Genomic DNA, 8,966 nt, shown 5'->3' on the forward strand with positions numbered 1-8,966 from the left:
TGAGGCTGGGGGCTACCTACAGGCCCTGGTGTACCAGACCCGTGGATGAAACAGGATGGCAGTGGGGCCGCATTGAAGGAGGTAGAGTGAACAGTCAGAGGAGAACCAAAATGGGATGCTGGGATTTGTTGACCCCCACAGGAAAGTGCTGAAATTCTAGGAGAAAGTTGGAATGTTATTTCTGATAAGTGCTCCCAGGCGATGGGCAAGCAGGTCTACAGGAGAAAGAAATGGTGTGCCAGCTGCCTAGTGCTTGGAATAAAGGGCCTTCCCACCTGTGTTGGGCTCCTTCTCTCCCCACAGGAGATTGAGGGTGCTTCGCACCACGTCTATGCGGACCAGCCACACATCTTCAATTCCGTGGTGGAAGAGATCTGTGACTCAGTTGACTGAGCTGCTGCCCCTGGAGGAAGAGGAGAAAGCCAGAGAGCCGCTCTCGCCTCCCTGTCCGCTTACTCGCCCCTGTGTCCTTTCCTTACCAACTAACATGTGCCAGCCAGGCAGTCTTGGGCTGTCCCCAGGGCAGGACCACAGTGAAGAAGAGCACTCCCGAACCCACACGAAGGGTTGGAGGCTGAAGCCGCACGAGGCCTTGAGCACCCCACCCCGGGGAAGAACATAAAGGGTTGCATAGTGCCACCCATTCTCTCCATGCCAAGTGTTACCCAGATGGTGGTTGTGACGGGATCGCACTGAGCCACGTTCCCTCCCCGTGCCAAAGGTGGGGGGTGGGGGGCGGCCTCTTTCCCCCGGGTGAGGGAGAGGCTCCCGGCAGCCTTTCCCAGCTCTGGAATGCTTGTGGGGGTAGGTTCCAAGCAAAAGCATCCTCCTACGTCACCCCCAGCCTCCATTCCATGCCAGTTTTGTCCAGAGTCTGGTTGGGAGCTAACTACCAACTAACTACTAACTTCTTAACTACCAAGAGCAGGTCTCAGAGTGCCCTTGACCTCTGAGGTCCCTCCCACGACCTAAGAAGTCCTGTCCAAAGCGCTCATTAATGGATGAGGAACAGGCCAGGGCAGGACATGGCTGGCCCATGGTGATACAGCTCTGCTCCGGGAGAGCTAAGGCTCGAACCCAGGTTTGCTGACACCCAGTACCCACTGCAGACTCCATTTTGCTAAAGTTCAAGGCAGACACCATTGCCATGAGGCTGGTCCTAGTCACTGGCCGAGGGTAAGCCCATCCCTGTCCCACTTTCTAGCCCCATTGTGCAGGCGTGCTATTGTCCGGCCGTGTGTCTCGGCCCTGGCTGCCTAAGCGGGGGACACTCAAGTGCTTCCTTCCCTGCCCCCTCATCGTCCCAACTGGGAGGCCTCTTGGCCTCCCTCTGTGCCTTGGGCCCTAAAGCCCCACCTGTAGGATAGAGCAAAGATGGCCCCTGGTGGAGAGATAAGGGAAAGGCCCTTCAACCCCAGGGCTGTGTCTGGATTCCTTGTCCCCACTAGTATCCACGGAGTTTTTCTACCCTGCCCATGGTCTGATGAAGAGCCTCAAGCCAGCAGTTCCCTGTCCTCATCAGCCACAGGATGGTTCTCACTGCCTGGCCCTCTATCCCTGCCATCTGTCCCATGGTCTTCAGCTCCTCCTGCCCCCGACCTACCTGTCACTGTCTCCCAGGGGCTGGTTCCAGGTGCTGCTCTGAGGTTCTGGGCCGTGGGCTGGGCCTGGCCCCAGAACCAGGGCAGCTTCTGTCTACCCCTTGAGTTTTGTAAAGCCGACCCTTTCACCAGAATAGTATTAACTCCTGGTGCTTTGTACTACTGGTCCAGCTGCCTTGGGCTCCTTTTCTATATTAATAAAGAAATGCGTAAAAACTGGAGGCAGTGATGTTTGAAGCTCTGACAAGAGTGATGGGTGGTTCCTGAGTCGGAGAAGGGGGCCAGAGAGCTACCTGCTTCCACGCCACCCCCTCCTGTTTTTTTTTTTTTTTCCAAGATTTTATTTATTTATTTGGCAGATAGAGATCACAAGTAGGCAGAGAGGGAGATGGGGTTGGGGTGGGAGGAAGCAGGCTCCCCACCGAGCAGAGAGCCTGATGCAGGGCTCGATCCCAGGACCCTGAGATCATGACCCAAGCCGAAGGCAGAGGCTTAACAACTGAGCCACCCAAGCACCCCTGGAAGTTCCATTTTCTGCTTACTCCAGAACCACTTCTCTTTGGGAACCTGCATAACATGCTGACCCGATTTTCTTGAACCCAACACAACGCAGACACATTCCTCAGGACCACAAGCAAGAAGAGTCTGAGAAAGGACCCCCACAGTACCCTGTTTACATTCCAGGCCCACACACACGTATGCACGTACACACACACACACACACCCCCCACGCACACACATTCCATCTGACTGGGTCATTCCTAATGTTCTCAGGGCTGGGACTAAGAAATCACTATGACTCTCCCACTTGTCTACACCTTTCCTGGTGGGTTCTAAGCATTTGGGGTACCGTTCACTCTATAACTTGAGTTGCTGAAAGGCCTAGCAGTCTGCAAGGAGAGATTCCACAAACAGACATAGAGGACTGAGAAACCCAAGATTGGGGAGGTCCTTCCCTATTCAGTGGCTAGCAGGGAATGTGCTAAATTTAACTTCCTTCTTGGGACAGACAACAAAATATGCGTGCTAAAAATGCAGTCTGGTTTTGTTGCCAAAAACATGGTGAATACATCTGTCTGCTTTGACTATCACACGGTCAACCCATGAGTGCAGGTGCATGCAGTTCAGGACCAGAAAGAAAGTAACCCTACCGGCTGATAGCAAGCACAAGTTGCCATGGGCAGTGAGAAACGTCACTCCTCTCATCATATGACCTTCCAATTCGTACAGGGTCCTCCTGGATAGGGTCTGGAAAGTCCTTTTTCTCCAATATCCCTCCCTTCTCTGCCTTCCCCCCAAAGTCTTCATCTATCTTGCAGAAGCAAGCCAGACATGAGATTTTTGAGGGTCAGAACTGAAGCCCATCCGGATGAAATAGCTCAAAACAAACCATCTTTTCTCTTGTGAATGTCGACTGTTCTTCATAGCATAAATTCAGCATTATTATGCTAGAAAAGTCTTTGTCTTTATCCTACTAAATATCACTCTTCAGGAGAGTTGAGGAGAAAAGACAATCCCATCCTGATATTTCCACAGGAATAATGCGTCCTTTGGTAGAGTACCCGGGAGGATTGAGTTTCATTGATGCCAACAGAGGCACACAGCCCTCCCTCCAACCCAGGAGGATGAGACCCTATTCTTTTAGTTGGTAACTCTGTAAGGGGATAGGAGGCCAGCCCTGGCCTTGTGAATGATTAAGATCCTTCCCCAAGTTATTCTGAGGCCTGAGATAGAGCTTGTTGTAATTCGGCAACCTCGTATTTTAATTGAGCCATCTGAGAACAAATTATTCAAGCAAAAGAAACCTGGGACATGCTAGTTACTACAGAGGACTCTGAAGGACTTGTGGTTGTGGTGATATTTTCAACTACCCAATTCAAAGAGTGACTGGAAAAGAAAGAGCACGAGGCTGGACAACCTGACAACTAAGGCTAATGTCACAGACCAGGATTGTGGGGACTGCTTGTGGCCTGTGACAGAAGATTTATGGGCCTCTGATAAATGACAAGGGAACTAACACAAAGCCTGGGCATCATAGACCTCCTAAAATTTCGGAGGAAAGGGAAAAGCATCCAAAGAGAACTGCAAAACCATATATTCTATCTGTGGTTTCCCACATGGGTCTGTGGACTGGAGCTGGATTTCAGGTCTACAATGAAATAACACCTTTTTTCAATATTAATAAATTTTGAAATTAATTAATTTTGAAATTAAGTCCTTTCTAGCCTTTTCAGGATGAATTTATTGTTCTTCTATGAAAAGATAATGATATTCTAAGATTGTGTGGGGGTGGGAGGAACTGTCATTTCTTGTTGCCAAACACATTAATTTGGGGGTTTTTCTCCCCAAAATTTTAATTAATTTTAGTAAAAATCCTAAAGTCTGGGAAGTGCTATATTATAGAAGACCAGAATGGGGGGCAACTGGGTGGCTCAGTGGGTTAAAGCCTCAGCCTTCCGCTCAGGTCATGATCTCAGGGTCCTGGGATCCAGCCCCGTATCAGGCTCTCTGCTCAGTGCGGAGCCTGCTTCCCTTCCTCTCTCTGCCTGCTTGTGATCTCTGCCTGTCAAATAAATAAATAAAATCTTAAAATAAAAAAGAGGAAGAAGAAGAAGAAGACCAGAATGAGAATTTGAATTTTATCACAAGAAAATAAATAGATTATAAGGAGCTTATGACTGGTGGATGACCCAGGAAAGATAACAGGGCTCAGAGGAAGTAGATCTAATTACAGTTTTCAACAGTAGTGTATATGTCAAAAAGGAAATCACAAACCTTCCGAAAAGAAGCATTTGGCTGCGGATAAAAGAAGAAGCGAACAGGAAATAAAACCTGGTAGGAGTACAGAATAGATGTTAAAATAAATAGAGGACATGGGCAATGCTTTTTAAATTCAGATGGTAAATGTGATTTAAGGCAGGATACAGCTGTGCCAGAGGTCGCAAGCATCAGGACATCAGTTCTTTTTGCTAGAAGCAGAGCACCTAGTACATTTTTGCCCTGCTAACAATTTCACTTGCTAGAATGTTGAAGGAAGATGGCCAGATGCAATTTTTACGGATTTTGAGAAGTCAGATCTTAAAATGTTCCAAGGAAAATTACCTAAGAGGCCCGAAAGGGACAGCAAGCTCTCAAATGTGAAGTTCTAGTAGTTTTCTCCCAAAGGATCCTGCTGAGGAAGGAAGGAGGAAGGAGGGCTTCACCAATCAGGAAGCAGCTGCACACTCTGTCTTCTGATGTGATCAAACTGTGGGCAGAGATGAAGGTCACATCTCCTACATTAAAAAATGAACCAAACAAGCAAAGCAGGGACAGTTTGTATGAAAACATTCAACTAAAATGAATGTTTTAGTGGGCTGGGTGCTCCGTTTGAAGCAGTAAAGAATGAAGCTGCCAAGAACCCTAACATAATGGAAGGTAAATGAAACCTGCATTCATGGGGGAGACTCAATTAGGAAACCTCATTACTCCCTGATCTGAGAGGAGATTCAATTCCGAGAACATTTTGCCTTTTTTATGTGAACAAAACAATTTCATTGTTAAAAAAAAAAAAATACTTTTTAGAAAAAGCATCCAGTGCTTGTTTCGGCAGCATACATACCAAAATTGAAACAATACAGAGATTAGTATGGCCCCTGGACAAGCAAATTTGTGAAGCAATTCATATTTTTAAAAGAATTAATTACTTAAAAGCCATCCATAATTTACTATGCAGAAATAACCCCATTAAACATTTTGGAATACACACACACATACACACACACCCACGCCCCTAAATGTTTTATCTTTGTGTATAGGATAAAAAATATGAGTAAGTAGGGGCACCTGGGTGGCTCAGTGGTTAAGCCTCTGCCTTCAGCTCAGGTCATGATCCCAGGGTTCTGGGATCGAGCCCCACATCAGGCTCTCTGCTCAGCGGGAAACCTGCTTCCTCCTCTCTCTGTCTGCTTCTCTGCCTACTTGTGATCTCTGTCTGTCAAGTAAATAAATAAAATCTTTAAAAAGTATATGAATAAGCCATTCACAAAAGATATACAGATAGCCAATAAACATATGAAAAGATTTCAACATCTCTAGTAATACAGTAAATACAAAATAATAATGAGATACTACTTTTTACATGAATATTGTCAGAAGAATTTTAAGACTGACAGCATCTGGCAGCTGAGTGGCTCAGTCAGTTAAGCTTCTGCTTTTGGCTCAGGTCATGATCTATGGGTCCTGGAATCAAGTCCTGCTGTGGGCTCCTTGCTGTGCAGGGTGTCTGATTCTCCCTCTGCCCCTCCCCCTGCTTGTGCTTGCTCTCTCTCTCTCACACTCACTCCCCTCTCAAATAAATAAATTAAATCTTTTTAAAATAATAAATAACTAAATAGATAAATAAGATAAAATGGCATACACCTTGAGCCATGAGTCCTAATAGTAGGAATTTATGCCAATAAATGTTAGCACCATTTAACAATCTGTGTCCACTGGCTATAAAAGTGACATATAAATTATATTATATGGTTTTATAGGTACTGACATGGAAAGACATTTTATTTTTTTTTTAAGATTTTATTTATTTATCAGAGAGAGAGGGGGGGAGAGAGCGAGCACAGGCAGACAGAATGGCAGGCAGAGGCAGAGGGAGAAGCAGGCTCCCTACTGAGCAAGGAGCCCGACATGGGACTCAATCCCAGGACACTGGGATCATGACCTGAGCCGAAGGCAGCTGCTTAACCAACTGAGCCACCCAGGCGTCCCTGGAAAGACATTTTAAAACATCAAGTAGTAAATAATTCATGTAACCCCATTCCATTTTTGTAGAATAAAAGCTACTTCTGTGTGGATAAATAGATGTATGTCCTATAAGCTTAAAATATATTTAACAATTTTTGTTGTTACAGAGTGGATGGAATTGGCTGGTGAGATTCCCATGTTTTACTTACGCACTTCCATCCTGGCTAAAATTTGGCAATGAGTGTGTGTTTTTACAATTAAAGACAAAAAAAGCTCTCCAGTCAAAGGTGATCCTAATTTTGATTTACATTCATGATGTCGGTTTCAGGGGTGAGCTCCCTTAGGCAGGAAGCAGGTCTGCTTGCCTGGCTTTATACATGGTCTAGCACAAATTTGTACCTGGAATTGACAAAGCATTATGGAAGCAAAGAGCACTGTGGGACTGGAATCCCAGGGCCAGTTGTATTAAGACAAATGCCAAAAAAAAAAAAGTCTTAAGTCAATCAGAGAAAGACAATTATCATATGATCTCTCCAATATGAGGAATTTGAGAGGCAGGGCAGGGGGTAGTAGGGAGTAGGGAGGGAAAAAATGAAACAAGATGGGATCATGAGGGAGACAAACCATAAGAGACTCTTTTTTTTTTTTTTAAGATTTTATTTTTATTTATTTGACAGAGATCACGAGTGGGCAGAGAGGCAGGCAGAGAGAGCAAGAGGAAGGGAAGCAGGCTCCCTGCTGAGCAGAGAGCCCGATTTGATTCGGGGCTCGACGCAGGGCTCGATCCCAGGACCCTGGGATCATGGGATTATGACCCAAACCGAAGACAGAGGCTCTAACCCACTGAGCCACCCAGGAGCCCCCATAAGAGACTCTTAATCTCGCAAAACAAACTGAGGGTTGCTGGGGGAGGGGAGTGGGAGAGGGTGGTTGGGTTATGGACATTGGGGAGGGTATGTGCTATGGTGAGTGCTGTGAAGTGTGTCAGCCTGATGATTCACAGACCTGTACCCCTGGGGCAAATAATACATTATATATTAATTTTTAAAAAAAGAGGCTTAATTTTTGCTGCTGCAAATAAACAAAGAGACTTCCTCCCTCTTTCTTTTCTTAGACATTTTCTTGAAAAAAAATTGTAAGTTCTTTCTCAGTCTTTTTGAAATACATTCTATAAATCTTTTAGAAATCTGAATGAGCCTCTGGCCATTTTTGTAATCCACGGTGTCTTTCTTTTTTTTTTTTTTTTTTTTTTTTTCAGAATCTTAGGAAGATTTTATTAGAAGCCTTCCTGCAAGTTGGACCAACGTGCCCTGTTCCTCGGGTGGGGTCAGGGCGTGAGCACCTGCTGTGCGCAGGCACCCCCCTCCCCACCCCACAGTGTCTTTCTTAAGGACCTGGAAACCATCTCCTTGAAGTGCCATCTTCAAGAAAGTGCGCTTCTCTCCTTTGCTCCCAAACAACCTCCTGTTATTAAAGTCAACTAGCTAACAGATGCTCATCCCAATTACCGAGTGATTATGGGATGAACTGGGCAACAAATGGTGCTATCAAGCCCTCTTACCTGAGGACTAGTTTTTGATCTTGACAAAATGTGTACAATTCTTCTTACCTGTTGGAGTGGTAGAAAAGGGTGGAATTTCTTCCTCTCTCTGCAGTCTCTGTAGAGGGTTGCCTGGGATGCTCAGCATGGAACAGGGACAGTACAGGGCTGCAAGAGCTCCTGACTCCAAGGATCCCAAACAGACCAGGTTCAGCCACTTGCTGCTGAAAAAATCCAAGGTCAGAGAACCAGTGGTGGTGACACAAGAAAGGAATTCATTTCAGTGAGGCCAACACCAAGAAGGCAGTGAACCAGCACTAGTATCTCAAAGACGGTCTCCAAAGTGCCGAAAATCAGTTTATATAGGGAAGGTGCGAGGCTAAGTGTGGGGTGAATAGGTGCAGGTGGGCAGTGAAGGCCAGATTGATCCTTGTCTTGGAGTCAGTCACAAGTGGGATCTTGCTGGCTCAGGAAAGTCCTCATTGCTTGAGGGGGTAGTCTTCCCATGGGGTGACTTTGCCCTCAGGGTCTTCCATCTGAGCCAAGAGCCGAGCTGGAAAGAAGAACCCAACTAGAAAGTTTGAGGTCAAAATGGAGGCAGCCGAAGTCCTCCTCTTTCAATCACATTCTTACTCATTAGTCAAGTTGTTTTCTTTCTCTTCTGCTTTTGGGGTGAGGTTATTGGGCTTGGCAGGGAACCTGAGCTGGAGCCAAGAGTCAGACGTTCAACTGACTGAGCCACCCAGGCACCCCTTTTAATTATTTTTTTTTTAATTGGGCCCAACCCAATGGCTCAAGTCCAAGCTAAGATTTCCATTTTTAAAAAGAATTTACTAAACCGAACACAGCTTCACTTTAATAACATATTTTGGGCATATCTAGTGGGAGAAAAACTAATGGAGGTTCCTGGAGAAAAATGGCTGGGAACCCAAAAAATTAAGACCCAGTCTTCTGCCTTAGTGGCATTTGCTGTTTCTTGGGGAAGACAGACCAGCACACCAAACCCACAAAAGATGAAGAGGCCTAAAAGGAAGATTGGTTTTCTACTGAGAATGGAAGTGCTTGGCGAAAGGTTCCCAGTAAGGATTTAGAAATATGTTGCT

At 45.8% G+C, this 8,966-nt stretch overlaps 1 protein-coding gene and 1 pseudogene across 7 annotated transcripts in view; both read left to right on the forward strand.

Moving 5' to 3' along the window:
* Positions 1–7,813, forward strand: part of ABHD4 (abhydrolase domain containing 4, N-acyl phospholipase B) — a 29,410-nt gene extending 21,597 nt beyond the window's left edge. For 5 of the 7 annotated variants that reach the window (XM_059181611.1, XM_059181605.1, XM_059181609.1 and 2 more), the window contains exon 7: positions 7,582–7,813. In XM_059181611.1, coding sequence (XP_059037594.1) covers positions 7,582–7,713 — 132 coding nt within the window. In that variant the 3' untranslated portion in view covers positions 7,714–7,813. Of the gene's footprint in view, positions 1–303; positions 1,823–7,581 lie in introns of those variants that run through there. The other 2 variants (XM_059181608.1, XM_059181607.1) reach the window with 1 other exon arrangement.
* Positions 5,178–5,272, forward strand: LOC131837439 (U6 spliceosomal RNA; annotated as a pseudogene).
* Positions 7,814–8,966: the final 1,153 nt, after the last annotated feature.

The sequence above is a fragment of the Mustela lutreola genome, chromosome 7 (assembly GCF_030435805.1).
Source record: "Mustela lutreola isolate mMusLut2 chromosome 7, mMusLut2.pri, whole genome shotgun sequence".
NCBI lineage: Eukaryota > Metazoa > Chordata > Mammalia > Carnivora > Mustelidae > Mustela > Mustela lutreola.